This window comes from Erythrolamprus reginae, chromosome 9 (genome assembly GCF_031021105.1).
Source record: "Erythrolamprus reginae isolate rEryReg1 chromosome 9, rEryReg1.hap1, whole genome shotgun sequence".
Classification (NCBI taxonomy): Eukaryota; Metazoa; Chordata; class Lepidosauria; order Squamata; family Dipsadidae; genus Erythrolamprus; species Erythrolamprus reginae.
In genome coordinates, this window is record NC_091958.1 from 29,980,532 (window position 1) to 29,999,567 (window position 19,036).

At 50.5% G+C, this 19,036-nt stretch overlaps 1 protein-coding gene across 3 annotated transcripts in view; it reads right to left on the reverse strand.

The window, feature by feature from the left end:
• Positions 1-19,036, reverse strand: part of CCDC102A (coiled-coil domain containing 102A) — a 60,947-nt gene that overhangs the window by 14,541 nt on the left and 27,370 nt on the right. For all 3 annotated transcript variants that reach the window (XM_070760744.1, XM_070760743.1, XM_070760745.1), the window contains exons 4-5: positions 15,158-15,274; positions 5,360-5,569 (exon numbers count right to left, since the gene is read on the reverse strand). In XM_070760744.1, the coding sequence (XP_070616845.1) occupies positions 5,360-5,569; positions 15,158-15,274 (327 nt within the window). The remainder of the gene's footprint in view (positions 1-5,359; positions 5,570-15,157; positions 15,275-19,036) is intronic.

A 19,036-nucleotide genomic window follows, 5' to 3' on the forward strand; every position in this document is an offset into this window, starting at 1 on the left:
GTTGCATGTTGTGAGCCGCTCCGGGTCCTCGGAGAGGGGCGGCATACAAGTCTAATAAATAATAATAATAATAAGTCCACAAGGCTTAAAGTTGCCAAGTTTGAAGATCTCTGTTGTACAAGATAGCAGGTATAAATATGAACATGGACACGAATGAAGCAAAAGAATACAAATAAATGGGAAGAGTAGAACAGGACAGCCGGCATGCTGGTGTGCTTATGCCCCTCCCCTTTTATGGATCTCTCAGGAATGATGTGAGGCCCATGGGAAACAGTTTAAGGTTGAAGCTGTGCCATTTCACTAGATTGGGTGTGGTCAGTAGCCGGTTCCTACCGGTACGGTCGAGGCACCAGTAGCAAAAATTGAGCTGTGTGTGCTGATCCATGTCTCTGGTGTGCGCGCACATGCTTCCAAGCTGTATTTTACTTCTGCGCATGTGATCTTTTGCTTCTGGGCATGCGTGGAAGGAAAAGCTGCTAAAATCTCGTGCGTGTGCTCTTCCCTTACAAGATCCTGCTTCCTGCACATGCGCAGAAGCAAAATCTCACATGGAAGCGTGCCCATGCCGGAGACGCAGAGCGCCAGGAGTGCCAACCCCTGTCTGGGTGTGGTGATGAACAGCATTCATTGTACCACAAATAAGTCTGCTTTTGCAAGACACAGTAATTGAAAAATAAAAATACTTCCCCCCCCCAATAGTAAAGTTTGACTGCCCCCTGCTGTTGAGAGTTGGAAAAGCACTTTTAAGCATCATTCACTTGTCTCTTCTAAATGAGGTTCTTTTTTCCCCGTTTATATTTTTCAAATCCTTAAATAAAAATTAACATATTTTTGGGGAGGGGAAAGTTGTGACCACCCAAAAGTGGGAAAATGTTTCACCCACAAATGGAGGGATGGTTGGGAATTTAATGCAACTTGCAGGGATGGCCAAATTAACTTGGTTGATTAAAAGAAAAGATAATTATGTTTATTGCTGAATGGAAACCCTGTATAGATTTTTTTTTTTGCCTGAAATGGGAACAATCGCACTTATGACTTGTGGCCCTCATAATTAGGGGAGGAAAAACCTGGATCATAGAAACAAACAAGCAAAGCTGAACCTCTTTACGAGTTGGATAGGAGACCACCAGGATTTGGCTAGACTGGGAAGGGAGAAACTGGGAGAAGAAAAGGCAGAGATTGTTGTATGGACAAGAAACCCATATGCCCATGTCTGGGTAGTTATCAGGAGCTGATTCTGACTTTGATGGTTTTTTTCCTTTTTTAAAAACCTACATATACAAATTTCTTTGCTTGGATTACAGAATTATTTATAACTGCAAATGTTTCATCATCATAATAAAAAATTAATATATCAGCTCAATGAGAGAGGGATCTTGGAGTCCTAGTGGACAACCATTTAAGTATGAGCCAGCAGTATGTAGCAGCTTCCAAAAAAGCCAACACAATTCTAGGCTGCATTAACAAAGGGATAGAATCAGGATCACGTGAAGTGTTAATACCACTTTATAATGACTCGGTAAGGCCACACTTGGAATATTGCATTCAGTTTTTGTCACCACAATGTAAAAATGATGTTGAGACTCTAGAAAAAGTGCAGATAAGAGCAATAAAGATGATTAGGGGACTGGAGGCTAAAACATATGAAGAACGGTTGCAGGAACTGAGCATGGCTAGTTTAAGGAATAGAAGGACTAGGGGAGATATGATGGCAGCATTCCAATATCTCAGGGTTGCTACAAAGAGTCAAACTATTATCCAAAGCACCTGAGGGTAGGACAAGAAGCAGCTGTGAATGCTCCAACACTGGAAGATTTTCAGAAGATGTTGATAACCACTTGTCTGAAGTGGTGTTGGGTTTCCTGCTTAAGCAGGGGGTTGGATTACGAGACCCCCAAGGTCCCTTCTAACTCTGTTATTCTATTCTATTCTATTCTATTCTTATTATCATCACGTTGACAAAATCCCCATCAGTCAGTTACAAATGGTATCTTTGCTAGGAAAAGCTCACATCCTGCGATGACAATGTGGGAAGCCATCCCATCCCAGAATGAAATATTTTAGGAAATATTAAAAAGGCAGAATATTAGTTCCCTTAAAGAGGAAGGGAGAAACATGCTCTTGGAGACAGAAAGAGACAGCTCCTACCTTTCTTACCCTAATAGCCCCAGCAGATTTTTTTTTTGCCCATTGAGAAAGACTGGGCCACCCTATCTACAAAATGAAAGACTTTCATCTCCAGAAGGATGGGATTAAGACATGGCCCTTCAGGACATAATAGTGTTATCCTTCTACCATCTAGCAGCAGAGCTCACCACATTGCACAACCTCCTCAGGACATTGCATCACCCTCCAGACTTCAACCAAACCGAGCTCAGACAACCCATAGAGCCAGCTATCACAACAGCCAATAGAATGCATGTTCTTGCACAGAAACAGGAAGCTCAAGTGCCAAGCCCAAGAGAAGGCATAAATACCCCTCACTCTCAACTCCATGTAGTCAGCTACCTAGAATCCATGTGATTCTGCTTCATTAAACCATCTTTCCAATCAACCTTCACATTTCCAGTGTCTTTCTCCCAGCTTGGAACTGGATCAGATGGGTATTTCTTCCAACAAGACCTCGAACACCATCAAACAACCACATCTGCCTATCTCAAGCCCTTGGAAAGGACGGAGTAGGCGGATAAAAACACCAAATCCAGTCTAAACTTCTGACTGACTAGGTGATCAACCATTACACTAGGAACATTGGAGCACAATTGGAATGCGATTGGCACTAAAAAATTTACCATCCCTCAATTGCAAAAGGCAGCACGATACCTCTTTTAACAGATTAACAGATAGGTGGAAGGGAGTTTGTAGGTCATCTAGTCCAGCGTTTCCCAACCGGTGTGCCGCGGCACACTAGTGTGCCGCGAGACACAGCCAGGTGTGCCGCGACAGCGACAGCTGGGCGGGGAGCTGCCGGTGCCTCCGACCTCCCGGCTCCTGCCCGATGCCGCGGTTTCTGGCGCTCTCCTGCTGCGCCCCAAAGAAGGAAGGCAGGAAGAAAGAGAGCTTCATTCTTCGTGGCTTTTTCCCGCCTTCAATGGCGTCGGCGGCAAGTGTCCTTTGCGGCCCGGTGGAAGGGCACTGGCAGCGGAAACAGGCTGCCAACGCACCCCAAAATGCCCCCCCGCGCACCCTTTTCCAGGGGCGCACAGGGAGCCGCGGCCACCCGCCCGCCTGCCCGATTTCCCTCCGCGCGGCTGGGGACGCGGATCCACCGCCCTCGCCAGCCCGATCTCCCTCCACCCGAGTGGGGAGGTGGATTCGCCGCCCCCGCCAGCCCGATTTCCCTCCAGTGGCTGGGGATGCGGATCCACCGCCCTCGCCAGCCCGATCTCCCTCCACCCGAGTGGGGAAGTGGATTCGCCGCCCCCGCCAGCCCGATTTCCCTCTAGTGGCTGGGGACGCGGATCCACCGCCCTCGCCAGCCCGATCTCCCTCCACCCGAGTGGGGAGGTGGATTCGCCGCCCCCGCCAGCCCGATTTCCCTCCAGTGGCTGATCTCCCTCTGTGTGGGGGGGGGGGCGACGAACCGACGACCGGGGGCTGTCCGTCCGTGTTGGGTGGTGCAGGGCAGGCACAGGCAGCCCCAGGGGAGAACAAGGGAGGGAGAGAAAGGAAAGAGAGAGAAAGGGAGGGAGAGAAAATTGAATGAAGGAGGGAGAGAAAGAAAGAGTAAGAAGTAGAAAGGATAGAGAAAAAGGAAGAGAAAGGGAGGGGGAGAAAGGAAAGAGGGAGGAAGGGGGGAGAGAAAGAAGATATGAAGGAGGGAGAAAAAGAAAGAGAGATAGAAAGGAAAGAGGGAGAGAAAGGAATGAGAGAGAAAGGGAGGGAGAGAAAGGGAATGAAAGAGGGAGAAGGGGTGAGAGATAGAAAGGATAGACAGAAAGGGAGAGAAAGGAAAGAGAGAAAGGGAGGGAGAGGAAGGAAAGAGAGATGAGAGAGGAAGGAGGAGACAGAAAGAGAAGAAGGAAGGAAGAGAAAAAGAAAGAGGGATGGAGAGAGAAAGGAAGGAAGAGAGAGAAAGAGGGAGAGAGAAATAGAGCGAAAGGGAGGAAGAGAGATTTTTTTTAGCCAAACTTTTTTTAGCGCCCCCCCCCCCCCCCCCAATGTTCCCCAGGATTTTGAAAATATGAAAAATGTGCCGTGGCTCCAAAAAGGTTGGGAAACACTGATCTAGTCCATGCAAAAGTCGCTAAGTGTGAAAAACCCTCCTTGGGTGCTGTTTTCAGTGCCATTGGTCACTAAATGGACATCTGTCAGCCGAGGACTACCTGTCCCAGTATTGGGCTGCTACCTAGTACGGGCCACACTGCGCACTGGGAGCGAAAATGGAGCTGCACAGGAAGCAAAATCCCGCAAGGGGATGTGTGTGCGCAGGAGAGATTTTGGCAATTTTTTGCTTCCTTGCATGCGCAGAAGCAAAAGAATTGCTGAAATCTCTTTCTTGCGCATGTTCTCTTGTGAGGTTTTGCTTCCTGTACATGCTCAGAAGCAAAATCTCGCTGAGATGCACATGCTGCACACTGGACATGGAGCTGCACGTGCATTGCACTGGTAGTGGCCAGTGATGGGCTGCCAAAATTTTTACTGCCACACTGTAGGCGCAGCTTGTTTTATGGGTGTGGCTTGATGGTCATGTGACTGGGTAGGAGTGGCTTGTCAACCATGTGACCAGGTGGGAGCGGCTTGGCAATCATGTGACTGGGTGGGAGTGGCTTGGCAATCATGTGACCGGGGGTGGTGTAAAGGTCATTTGACTGGGTGGGAGGGGCTTATCCAAGATAAGTTTTCAAGTAGGTGCTTGGACTCTTTTTCAGTTGATGAAGTCCCATTATTTGAATAGCCACCAAAAGGATAAATGACAGATAGCATTATTTGTTGAGGAGCAGTCACATTTTAAGGTTTTGTACGCAACCCATAAGGTTCAATATGATAACAGATTAGGCAAGTAGCTCAATTTTCTTTAATTGCTATAAAAGTTCGGTTCTAGATAATGATTTAAATGATTAAATTGCTTATGGGTAAAAACATACGATTTAATTATTTCCTATTTTAAAAGTAATTAAGGATTATACTAAGGGACTAGAGAAGGAAGGATAATAAAAAACCCTATTAAATATTCAATAAATAGTGCACTGTTACTACCCCCACTGTGTCGTCCCCTGCACGGTGGGTGCAGTAGCCCATTACTGGTAGCGGCAGTAAGTAGCAATCCCCCGCCTGACTTGTACTATCCAAAATCCAAAGTCCCGGTTCCAGAGCGGAGAGGGTCTTCCTTCCCCACCGAAATTGGAACCCCAATTACCTTATTCTTCTCAAAGAGTTCCACTTGGATGGTCTTGAAATCTGTGTCAAGAGCGCAAGTGGTTTGCCTCCGCTTCCGAGCCAGGATCTCCTCCAGGTCTTCGATCTGGGCCTTCAGCTTCTTATTCTCCCGTTCCAGATTCAGCTTCTCCGTTTCCAGCCGTTCTCGCTTGCCCCACTCGGCTGCGTTCTCGGCCTGGAGGCGCTCCATCTTTGGCATGGGGAGAAAGAGGTGGGTAGGAGTCAGCAAAAAGGTGGGTAGGAGTCAGAAAAAAGAGGGACCCCGGGGGGGTGGACACATGATAGCAGGGTTCCAATATTTGAGTTCCTGCTACAAAGAAGAAGGGGTCAACTTATTCTCCAAAGTACCAGAGGGGCAGGACAAGAAACGATGGATGGAAACTAATCAAGAAGAGAAGCAACCTGGAATTGAGGAGAAACTTCCTAACAGTGAGGACAATTAACCAGTGGAACAGCTGGTTTTAAGAAGAGACTAGGCCAGTGATGGTGAATCTTTTTTTCCTCAGGTGCTGAAAGAGCGTGTGTACATGTTCACACCCATAATTCAATGTGTGGGGAGGGCAAAAACAGCTTCCCCCACCCCTGGAGGCCCTCTGGAGGCCGGAAACAGCCTGTTACTCAACTTGGTGAGCCCAGTAGGCTCATGTCTCGCCCTCCCCAGGCACCAAAGGCTTCCCTGGAGCTGGAGGAGAGTAAAAACGCCATCCCCCGTCCCCCTGGAGGCTCTCTGGAAGTTAAAAATGCTCTTCCAGAGCTTCTGTGCGAGCCAAAAATCAGCTGGCCAGCGCACACATGCACCCTGGAGCTGAGCTAGAGCAATGTGTCAGCAAATATGGCTCTGCGTGCCACCTGTGGCGCCCATGCCATAGGTTTGCCATCATTGGACTAGGGCCAGAGGTCCCCAAACTTAGCAACTTTAAGACTTGTGGACTTCAACTCCCAGTTGGGAAAGGCCGTTTTGCCCACCAGATGCGAAAACCAGCCCAATGGGGAAACTGACAGTTCAGAAAAATGGACTTCCAGTTTTCCCATGGTGCTCTTTTTCTTAGTCTGGGGCTTCAGGAAGCTTCCCTGGAGGTTCCGGAGTGCGGAAAATAGCACAAATGGGCAAACTGGAAGTCCGTTCCCCCAAATTTTCAGTTTGGCTGTTTTTTCACCATCTCAGGCTTCAGTGAGGTCCAGGCGCATGCGCAGGGACAGGTATTGTGCACATGCATAGGGGCAGCATGGGGCTGTGTGTGCGCATGCATGTAGGGGGGAGGGAAGGGATGTGGGCATGTGCACGCATGCTAGCACACACACACACACACACATTTGGCACACAAACCAAAAAAGGTGTAGGATCTCCTGTTTGAGCAGAGGATATGGGTATTTACCAGTTATTGTAATGATACGGAAAACCAATCTTGCTATAAAACATTTCATTATTCTGTATTATTTAACGTATAAAAATATACCTTATATATCTAAGGAAAATGTTACATGCTTGTCTGGCTAACAACAAAGGTCAAACCAACCATGATTGGATTAAAGAAGCTACGTGCTGGACACAGACAACTCACCTCTCTTGATTAAGCTTAAGGAAATAATTGTTTAAGTTTATGTTGACTTTAGGTAATTGAAGTCCTTCTGTTTGGTTAATTAAGATTCTCTCCAAGGTCCTTTTCAGCTCTATTCTGATTGACTTTGAACGTTTGTAGACTTTTGCCAGCCTGCAAATACTGCACTGAATTGGATTAATGCCTTAATATTGATCTATAGAACGCTTAACGAAGGTAGCCCTGAATCATATGGCTGCCCACAATGGCCAGATAGATACAACATTGGTGCTTATATTGGCCCAGTGTATTGAACCAAGATTGTTAGGACTCTGTCCATAACTGTTGGGTTGGCAAATATATTGGCGGCAGGTGTTGCAGACTGCCACAAGAGGGAGCTAGAGTTTATAGCTTATTTGTCTGAGTCACTCTCTCCTTTCTCTTTGTCTGACTACTCATGTTAATAGCTACTCACTGTTAGGTTTGCTCTGCATTTTCTCTGCAATCTCTCTGTATTGTAGTCATGTATTATAGCTAAAATGTGTTTAGGCTTGATATCTTTGTTTGCTGATTATGATAAAGGCAACTGGTAAGAAAGACTGTACTTGGTAATATTTGGATTGTTACTCTGACTTATTATGCGTATGTCTTTAAACTGCTTATCTGAAGATGTTATTTCTCAAAGTAAACTTTAATTCAAGTTAGTATATCTGTTTGTGGCTGAGTAGTTATTCACAATTAATCTCAATCTAAACATTTTTCTGGTGTGCACAACCTTCATAAACAAGGATTACTCTGTTCATACTTTAACAAAGATAAGCTACATTCTCAGCACATGCTAACCTTGGTTAATTTTAATTAATTGAATAATGCTTAGCTTTGTTGAGCAAACACAACAATTTTAACCCATACAGGGTGTTCTGTCTGGGTTTTCCCAGACCTCCACACCCACTGAAAAACAGCCAGACACTCTGGTAAAATCCAAAAGTAATTTATAGCAGGAAAAAATAAGCACAAAGGAAAACCTGTCTTCACAGCAGACAGGTTACAATACTTTACAACAGGGTCCTGATGTCCAGTCAATTCCAAAAGCTTCTTGCTGGCACCCCCCCCCCCAAGGTTTCAAGAGTCCAAGGCACAAACCAGGATTGTAGCCACCAAAGTTCACAAACAGGTCTCACGAATCTCCAAGATAAAACTCCACAAGCCAGGAAGGGTGGGGCCGCCTTTTATCCTTTCCCAAGCACCACACCCAAACCCAGCTGCGACCCCTAATGCTGGAAATATCTGGCCAATTGCGTTCTTCTCTCGTTAGCTCTCCTCTGTCGCATATCTATGAAGTCACTAGCATCTTCCCCCAGGGAATCCAGGCTGCTTGCTGGGGAGAGCTCCCCCTGGTGGAACTCTGGCTGTCCTTCATCTTCAGCCTGGGATTCAGCTTCTTCATCAGTCTGCCCCTCCTGGTCCTCATCCTCTGAGCCGGACACCGACAGCAAATCAGCCATTCCCGGAGGGGTCCCAGGCTGAACCACAACACCATCCCCCCGCGGAAGGCCCCTCCCCACCTGCCAGCGGAGAGGACGCGGTTTCTGAGGGAACTGGGCGTGAAAAGCCCGAAGAAGATCGGAAGCGTCCAACAACGCCGCTTCCACCCAGGAGCAATCATCCGGATCCCCCTCTACCCATTGCACCTTGTACTGGAAACACCCATCCACCCAACGGGAATCCACAATGTCATGTACCATAGCTTCAGGGAGGTGATCACGAACACACGGGGCAGGAAACACGGGAACATGGGGACGGAGCGGACAATCGGGAGGGACAGGGACTAGCAGCGAACGGTGAAACACAGGGTGAACCCGCAAATTGTCCGGCAGGGTGAGCCGGTAAGCTACCGGATTAATCACCCGCTCAACGGGAAAAGGACCCAGAAACCGGGGATCTAGTTTGTGCCGGGGTAGTTCAGAGGCTACATATTTTGTGGACAACCACACCTGATCCCCCACCACCAAGGGGGGCACATCCCGCCTGGAGCGATCAGCCACCCTCTTGTAGTCCTCCTTGGCTTTATTCAGGTATCTCTTCACCATCTCGTGAACCGCCTGCAGCTCTGAGAGAAAGTCCTCAGCAGCAGGCACCGGGGAATCTAGGAGGGTCAAGGGAAAGAAGCGAGGGTGAAATCCATAGTTTGCGAAAAAGGGCGTGAGCCGGGTCGATGAGTGACGGGAATTGTTGAACGCGAACTCCGCGACAGGGATAAACCGGGACCAATCCGTCTGGCGATCCGCCACGACACACCGCAGGTATTGTTCCAAGATCCCGATCACTTTTTCTGTACCGCCATCGGTCTGGGGGTGCTGCGTCGAGGCGAGGCACACGGACACATTCAGGGCCGACATCAATTCCCGCCAAAACCGGGCTGTGAACTGTGTGCCCCTATCAGAGACCACTCGATCCGGAAGCCCATGTAACCGAAACACGTGACTAATAAACATTTGAGCCGTGAGTTGGGCAGTGGGCACCCTAGTGCAAGGGACAAAATGCACCATCTTGGTGAGCATGTCCATCACCACCATGACTACCGTGAAGCGAGCAGAGGAAGGCAAATGAGTGACAAAGTCAATGGACACGGCACCCCAGGGTCTCTCAGGCGTGGGTAAAGGTCGCAGTAATCCCGGTGGGGCTCCAGTCACCCCCTTGGCCGTACGACACTGGACACAGGTGGCCACATAGGAACGCACATCATCTTGGAGGCGTGGCCACCAGAATGTCCGAGAGACTAGCTCCAATGTTTTAAACAGCCCAAAATGCCCCGCCACTGGACAGTCATGATCAACCCTCTCACTGGGCCGGCGGGAACATACAGCTGCCCCCGGTACCGAAGCAGCCCGTCTTGAAACGTCCATGGGGAATTGGGTGTTAACTCCCGCACTCTCTGCGCTACAAACCCATCCCCACGCTGCGCCTCCCGTAAACGGTGACGCAAGTCCACTGGGTCCTGAGTGGCAGCCAACGCTGCAGGGGGTAACACTGTCTGCAGAGGAGCCAGCTCTTTCGGGTGCGTGTATTCTGGCTTGCGCGACAAGGCATCCGCTCGGGGGTTCTGGGCACTGGGAGTGTACCTGATGCGGAAATTGAACCGCGCGAAAAAGAAAGACCAGCGAATCTGTCTCTGGTTTAATTTCCGGGCCGTCTGCAAATACTCAAGGTTCCGGTGATCCGTCCGTACCTCGATTTGATGACGGGCCCCCTCCAGGTAATGCCGCCAATGCTCAAAGGCGGCCTTCACCGCTAAAAGTTCCTTCTCCCAAATAGTATAGTTCCTTTCCGAGGGAGACAGCTTCCGGGAGAAGTAGGCACACGGAAACAACATGTCACCGGGCCGATGGGCTTGGAGAAGCACTGCGCCAACCGCTACATCTGAAGCGTCGGTTTCTAACACAAACGGCTGAGCGGGATCAGGATGGCGCAGAAGCGGTTCCGCCATGAACGCCGCTTTCAGGGCATCAAAAGCCCGCTGTTCCGCCTCCCCCCAACCAAATGGGACTTGTTTCTGTAACAACCGAGTCAAGGGCGTGGTTAACGTGGCATACCCCGGAACAAAAGCCCGATAGTAGTTTGCAAACCCCAAAAGACGTTGTACGTCTTTCACCCGTCGTGGAGGTTGCCAAGACTGAAGTGCGGCCACTTTGTTCGGGTCCATGGAAATGCCACCTGGAGATAAAATGTGCCCCAGGAATTCGACGGTAGTCTGGAAGAATTGGCACTTCTCCAGCTTGGCATACAACTGCTGCTCCCGCAACCGGAGCAGGACCCGGCGCAAATGGGTCAAATGCAAGGCATGGTTCGGGGAATACACTAAAATGTCATCAAGGTAAATCACCACAAAATGGTCCAACATGTCCCGGAACACGTCGTTCATCAGATGTTGAAACACGGCCGGGGCGTTGGTGAGGCCAAATGGCATCACTGTATATTCAAAGTGGCCGTAACGCGTGCCAAACGCTGTCTTCCACTCATCCCCGGCCCGCATCCGGACCAAATTATACGCACTGCGCAAATCGATTTTGGTGAATACCGTTGCCGTCCGCAACCGGTCCATGAGTTCAGGGATCAAGGGCAAGGGGTACCTATTCCGCACTGTGATGGCGTTAAGGCGGCGATAGTCACAGCAGAGGCGAAGATCGCCTGTTTTCTTTTTCACGAACAAAACAGGGGCAGACAAAGGGGACTTGGATGGCCGAATAAATCCCTTGGCCAGATTCTTTTCCACAAACTCCTTGAGCGCCACAAGCTCCGGCTCGGACATGGAATACAAACGACCAGCCGGGAGCTTGGCGTCAGGAAGCAGGTCAATGGCACAGTCATACGTCCGATGTGGTGGTAGCCGATCCACCTCCTTTTCGTTGAACACATCGGCGAATTCCTCGAGGCAACGGGGTAATTGAATCGCGGGAACTACTGGGCCTTGGGCTGCGCACACATGTCGGTGATGGTCCACGCACTGCAAACTGGAGAAGGTGACCAAGTTCTGAGACCACACCACCTGTGGATCATGTGCACGCAGCCATGACAACCCCAACACGAGGGGAAAATGAAGCCCCTTGGTAACATAAAACTGTAGGGCCTCCTCATGAGTTCCGATGCACATCCGCACCGGCAGGGTCTGGAAACGGATGGGACCAGCCAACAAAACCCGCCCATCGATAGTCTCCACAGTTAATGGCGGGGTAACAGGACAAAGGGGCAAGGAATGACGTTGGGCAAAGGCTTCGTCTAAGAAGTTTGTCGTCGCCCCCGAATCCACGAGGGCCAACGCGGGGTAAGTCCGAGTCCGTTGCGCGATATGCAAGGTCACCGCAAGCGTCAAATGTCGAGACGGTCCGAATTCGGGAGTCGTGGAGTCAGACGAAAATGGGATCCCCGCCCGACCTAGTGTTGCCACCAAGCCGGGCCCCCCTCGTTTCCCGATCGTTCCGGCGACGGGGGACATCCAGACGAAGGCCCCGCCATCGGAGAGTTCAGGGCAGGAACGGGGACACCAGGGGTTGTCTCCTGTAACTGCACAGGGGACGCCATGGGAAGCACGGGAGGGCTGTAGGGTACAGGAACGACGGCAGCCACGGTGCTCCGCCTCTTGTGGGGACAAACAACAGCAAAATGTCCCGGGGCCCCACAATAGAAGCACAACCCAGCTGCCCGCCGACGCCCTCGTTCCTCCGGGGTCTGTCGGGGTCGGGCGTAACTTACGTCCATCGGCTCTCCGGCAGCAACACGATCCATCAAGCGTGGAGGCAGCGCTGGTGAAAAACGTCGGGGCGCAGGGACCGGAGCCGGGGTGCTTACGGTTGGCAACCCCCACCGCGAAACAGGTGTCGGCGGGACGCCTGACGCACGGGGGTTGGACCGTCCCGCTCGACGGACTTCCCTGGCCAACAGCCTGGCCTCTATTGCCAAGCAATGCCGCTCCAAACCGTCCAACGTGCCGGGCATCACCTCATGCACTAAGGCGTCCAACATCGTGTCGGATAGTCCATCTTGAAAGGCCTCGATCAGGGCAGCCTCATTCCACTGAACGTGCCCGGCCAGAGACCTAAAGTCAGCCATATAGTCCACCAGGGGGCGCGAACCCTGGCGTAATTGCTTCAGCGCCCGCGTGGCCGTTTGTTCCTGCACCGGGTCCGCAAATTGGTGACGCAGCAAGTCACAAAAAGCATTGTAGTCCTGGAGTAGCGGATCATCCCGGGTCAGGTACGGTGCCACCCACGACGCTGCAGGGCCAGCCAATAAACTGCACAGAAACGCCACCTTGTGGTCATCCCCTGGGAAGTGCACCATCTGCGCGTTGATAAAAAGCTGCACCTGGCTCTGGAACGCAGAAAACAGCCGCCGGTCCCCCCAGAACTTTTCCGGCATCGCCACAAAACATTTCCTTCTGGGCACAGGTGCTGGAGGTGGTACCACAGGTGCCGCCTGGGGTGGGGCCGCCTGGGACAAAACCTCCACTTGACGTTGTAAGAACAAGACTGTCTGGGTCAAGTGAGCAATGTCCCCTCGCAACTCTGCAAAGACAGCCTGCATGTCAGCTGCAGCAACATCCATGGTGACAGGCAAGAACAGGAAGCCGAAAAACAAAAGATGTCCAACCAGGAACCAGCAGCAAAAAGCAAGGAACAAAACAACCAAACCACCCCTCCAAAATGAGCACCAGGTGTCTGGTGGTTGGTGGAGTTTTATTCTGTTCTGTCTGGGTTTTCCCAGACCTCCACACCCACTGAAAAACAGCCAGACACTCTGGTAAAATCCAAAAGTAATTTATAGCAGGAAAAAATAAGCACAAAGGAAAACCTGTCTTCACAGCAGACAGGTTACAATACTTTACAACAGGGTCCTGATGTCCAGTCAATTCCAAAAGCTTCTTGCTGGCACACCCCCCCAAGGTTTCAAGAGTCCAAGGCACAAACCAGGATTGTAGCCACCAAAGTTCACAAACAGGTCTCACGAATCTCCAAGATAAAACTCCACAAGCCAGGAAGGGTGGGGCCGCCTTTTATCCTTTCCCAAGCACCACACCCAAACCCAGCTGCGACCCCTAATGCTGGAAATATCTGGCCAATTGCGTTCTTCTCTCGTTAGCTCTCCTCTGTCGCATATCTATGAAGTCACTAGCATCTTCCCCCAGGGAATCCAGGCTGCTTGCTGGGGAGAGCTCCCCCTGGTGGAACTCTGGCTGTCCTTCATCTTCAGCCTGGGATTCAGCTTCTTCATCAGTCTGCCCCTCCTGGTCCTCATCCTCTGAGCCGGACACCGACAGCAAATCAGCCATTCCCGGAGGGGTCCCAGGCTGAACCACAACAACAGGGCTTACTTGTTGATGTGTTTTACAGGTGTAAGATCAAGACTGAGAGTGGAGAGGACAGCTAATAGCCTCTGGGAAGAAAGAAGTAGTTGCACCTGATTAATTAACAAGGGTTGTCCATCTATGGTCTACATCAGTGGGCCCTAACCTTTTGGGTACCAGGGACCGATTCTGTGGAGAGAGGTGGGGATGTGGTTTCGTGTGCTGTCTGCATCCCGTGGATGGGGCTTTGCTTGCTTGTGCAACCTGGTTTCTGACATGCTGCAGATCGGTGTTCTGACCTAGGTAGGCTTCCTGTTCAAATAATATGACACAAATGTTGTCCAAAAAACCTCTTTTATTTTAATGGCTGTGAATTATTTACATTCCCAGCCGTAATAAGTCCCAAACAATGATAACAAGTCCGACAACAGTCTTTTGGGGAAAGGCAGATAAGTACATGAACCTTGATCCTCCTTGACAAGCTTCCAAAGACCAATTAGCAAGACGAGTCCTTCCGTGTGCTCCACTTATGTTGCCTATGGCAGGGGTCAATTACCTCCAAGCCTTTCTCCCGAGTAGTCCTTATCCTCCACAACCGTTCTTGCCTTCTGGCAGCTATGCATATGCACAGATTGAGAACAGGCTCCCCCTGTTCCTCTGCTTCGCTCATGTCAGCCCCTGGAGGCTTTGGAGTCAGCACAGACCCCCAGATGGCCTGGGCTGGATCTCTGCCTCTGGCACTGAGCCTTCTCCAGACTCCAGAACTGGCTCATGTTCCTCTCTAGCCTTCTCACTGTCTGATTCTGCTGCTACCTCTGCACAGTTCATGTAGAAGAGGGTTGGGGACCCCTGGTCTACATGAACTTTGGTCCAATCGTCTCCAGCTCTGACATTTAGGCAGCAAAATCTCTTGCTGCAATCTGGACTCAAAGACTTCCAACAATTTCCTCCTCCAAACCCCAAGTCAAATCCCAAGTCAAAGGTTTAAGGCTCTAGATCAGGGCCCCCAAATCTGTGGGCGGCAACCCACTACCGGACCATGGCCTAATCAGTACTAGACTGCATGAGTGGCTGGCTGGTGCATGTATGTCAATGCGCATGGCCCCACTCATACTCGTGGGCATTTGTGGTGCCACTCACGTGTCACCATGAACATCACAGGTGCTTGCACACATGCACCCCCTCCCATCAAACAATCCCCTCCACCTCTCTGCTCCAGGATGCCAACCCCAAAAGATTGAGTAATTCTGTTCTAGATGAACACTTTGATCTCAGATCCTGAGAATTCTGGCACAAGTTCTAAAACATCCTCAGCAGCTGTTAAACTTTAATGGGTCAAAGGTTCATTCAGAGGATGCCCATGAGCAAATAGCTAATCCACTCTTCCCTTCAGCCTCACCTCTGACCGTAACTCCACCAGTTTCTTGTCCATGCTAGAGCGAGCCCCCAGTTCATCTTCTAGGTCCTCAGAGATGCGTCCCAGCTCATCCTGGTGAATCTCCTTGAGAATGTTCAGCTAGAGACAAGAAGAAGAAAAAGAAGAATTGGAAATTTCATTTGTGTAACAACCCGCCTTGGTGGATCAGACTGGGGCATTAGGAAGAGAGGACATTCAAAGTCCTGTCTGCAGCCAGCATGACCCCATTAAATTGTGCCCACTGATTTCCAAAATATTAACAGATTGTTGGAAGGGAGCTTGTAGGTCATCTAGTCCAACCCCACCCAAGCAGCAGACCCTGCACAATTTTGGACAGAGGGCAGTCCAATCTCTTCTTGAAAGCCTCCAGTGATGAATCTCCCACCAGTTCTGAACGCAACTTCTGTTCTGTTTGTTGAATCTTCTCACTTGTCAGAAAGTTCCTCCTCATTTCACGTTGAATCTCTCCTTGGTCAGCTTCCATCCATTATTCCTTGTCTGGCCTTCAGGTGCTTGGGAAAATAGCTTGACCCCTCAAATATTGTAAGACTGCTATCATGTCTCCCCTGGTCCTTCTTTCACTAGACTAGCCAGGCTCTGCAACCACTTGTCATATGTCTTAGTCTCCAGTCCCCTAATCATCCTGGTTGCTCTTCTCTAGTAATACTACAGAGGAGATGAAGGAGGAATGATGATGGAGAGGGAGAAGGAGTGGCAGAGAAGAAGAAGGGGAAAAAAGAAGGGGAAAAAAGAAGGGAAAGGAGAAGTAAAGAGGAGGAGAAACAATCAAGATACTGTATTTTTCGGAGTATAAGACACATTTCCTCCCCACTTAAAAGAGGGTGAAAACTTGGGTGCGTCTTATACACTGAATGTACCCCCCCCAGCCCCCCCACCCTTTGGCCTTTGCCTCCCAGCCATTTGCCTCCTTGCAGGAAACAGAACAGAGGCTGATTAGAACATGCAACTGATTATCAGCTTCCCGACCATCAGCTGATTCAGGCTGCAGGTAGGCCTCTGTGATAAAACTGAAAGTGAAACTAAAGCTGCAAGGAGGCAAATTGCTGGCAGGTAGAGGCAGAGGCAGAATTTAATTTTTTTGTGCTAATTAGACTGCTGAAACTGGCTGCTCGTTGTTTGCTGCAAGGAGGTAAGTCAATAACTATAAATGCCTATAGAATGTTCAAATTATTAGACTTATTTTTAAAGACTGTTTTATTATTGTTCTAGACAACTCAACAATATAAAGAAGCTTTTAAAAATAAATGCTTGTTCTGAAAAGGCCCAATGTTATTGTATTTTCTTTTAAATAGCAGAGAACAACTATACTTCCAGAAAGCCACATCAATTTTAACAGCATCTGTACAACTATAGTCTGAAATGTAACAGTGTCCTGTTTAGTATTAAGATAAGGCAGCTGAGTTAGACCCTGACTTAGTCATGTTTGGAGTAGATCTATTTAAATAATTAGGACGAGTTAGTACAGTGATGGGCAACCTTTTGAGCTTGGTGTGTCAAAATTCGCCAAAAAACCGAGCATAACTCGGGTGGTGTGTCACCTTGAGAAAAAAACACTCTCACTCTCTCTCACTCTCTTCCTTCCTCTCTCATCTCTCACTCTTTGTTTCTTGCTCTCTCTCACTCTCTTCCTTTCTTTCCTTCTCTCTTCCTTCCACTTTTTTCTCTTTCTCTCTTTTCCTTCCTTCCCCTATTCCCTTCCCTCTCCCTCTCTCCTACTCTTCTCCTACTCTTCCTCTCCTGCTTTTCTTTCTCTTCCTCCTCCTCTCCTTTTTCTCCTCCTCTTCCTCTCCTGCTTTTCTTTCTCCTCCTCCTTCTCTTCCTCCTCTCCTTTTTCTCCTCCTCTTCCTCTCCTTTTCCTCCTCTTCCTCCTCCTCTCCTTTTTCTCCTACTCTTCCTCTCCTGCTTTTCTTTCTCCTCCTCCTTCTCTTCCTCCTCCTCTCCTTTTCCTCCTCCTCTTCCTCTCCTTTTCTTCCTCCTCTCATTTTTCCTCTTTCTCTTCTCCTTTTCTTTCTCCTCCTCCTTCTCTTCCTCCTCTCCTTTTTCTCCTCCTCTTCCTCTCCTTTTCCTCCTCTTCCTCCTCTCCTTTTCCTCCTCCTCTTCCTCCTCTCATTTTTCCTCTTCCTCTTCTCCTTTTCTTTCTCCTCCTCCTTCTCTTCCTCTTCCTCTTCCTCTCCTTTTCCTCCTCTTCCTCCTCTCCTTTTTCTCCTCCTCTTCATCTTCTTTTCCTCCTCTTCCTCCTCCTCTCCTTTTTCTCCTCCTCTTCATCTCCTCTCGGTTTTTCTCCTCCTCTTCCTCCTCCTCTCCTTTTTCTCCTCCTCTTCATCTCCTCCATTTCCTTCTGGTTCTCCTTCTCCTGCTCTTCCTTCTCCTTCTCCTCTTCCGCTTTCTCCTCCTCTCCTTTTCCTCCTCCTCTTCCTCCTCTCATTTTTCCTCTTCCTCTTCCTCTTCTCCTTTATCTCTTCCTTCCTTCCTCTCTTCCTCCCTTTCTCTCTTCCTCTCATTCACTTTTCTCTCCCTTCCCTACCTACCTCCCTCCTTCTTTCCTCTCCTCTTTCCCTCCCTCTTTTTCCCTTCTTTCTCTCCACGTCTCCGGCGGGCAGACGGCTTTGCTAACCGGCACAAGGCTCAAGCCAGCTGCCTGGGAAAGCCCTGTGCCAGCCAGGAAAGCCGGCTTTACGGGAAAACAGCGTACTTTTCAAATGCGCTGCTTTCCTGCTGCAACTCTTTCCTGGGCAGGGGGAGCGCCCGAACAGAGGCGGCGGCGGCGGGTTCAAGGGACCAACAGCCGGTCCTTTTCGGGGCTGCGTTGTTGCAGCGTCTGAGGCCGCCGCTGCCTCCCCCTCCAGGCGAAGGGATCTCCTCGGTGGGCGGCCTTGGAGGCTGCAACAACGCAGCCCCGAAAAGGACCGGCTGTTCGTCCCTTAAAGCTGCCGCTGTCGCCCACTACGGAGATCCCTTCGCCTGGAGGCGGAGGTGGCCTCAGACGCTGCAACAACGCAGCCCCGAAAAGGACCGGCTGTTGGTCCCTTGAACCCGCCGCCGCCGCCTCTGTTCGGGCGAAGGGATCTCCGCAGTGGGTGGCAGCAGCTTGAAGAGACCAACAGCCGATCCTCATTGAGCTGAGTTTCCTTTGGCTTCCTTCGAGGCAGCAGGTGAGCTTTGCAGTTTTGCCTCGAAGGAAGCCAAACGAAGCTCAGCTCGGGGGCGGGCCTGAAGCAGCCGCCGCCTACTCTGCCCCACGCTTCGGCTGCGCCGGGGCCAAGTAAGCTGAGGCTAGGCCCGTCGCCCCGGCTCCAAGTGCGGGGACTCGGCAGGCAAGCATTGGGAGGGCCTCGCCGTCGCTTGGCGGGAGAAGAGCTCCCATCCCCGCGATCCGGGACGGCATGGCCGTCAACAAGTTAGTGCGCAGGGGTCCTGATGGCTTGCTTACGGCCCCCTCCAGCCGCTCTTGCAGGGCTTCCAGGCTTCCCGCGGGGCGTTGAAGAAGCAAAAAAGCGGCACTGGAGGGACCAAGACGGTCTGCAGCTGAGCGTCTGGAGGAGGAGGAGGAGGAAAGCCAGGGGGTGGGGAGGAAAGCGGGCCTGCAATTGGCCAATTTCTTTCTCGCCTTCAGGGAGAGGAACTGCTGCTGCTCTGCCATAGGGTGCTTTCCTCCCCGCCCCCTGGCTTTCTTCCTTGCCACCGCCAGACACTCAGCAGCAGAGTGGAGGGGAGATTCGGGAGCTTATGGTAAAATATCGTACGTTGCCGGGGCCCGGGTAAATGGCCTCAGCGGGCCATAGTTTGGGGACCGCTGCCCTAATGCTCCTCGTTTCTCCAACTGCGTGTCACCGAAAATGG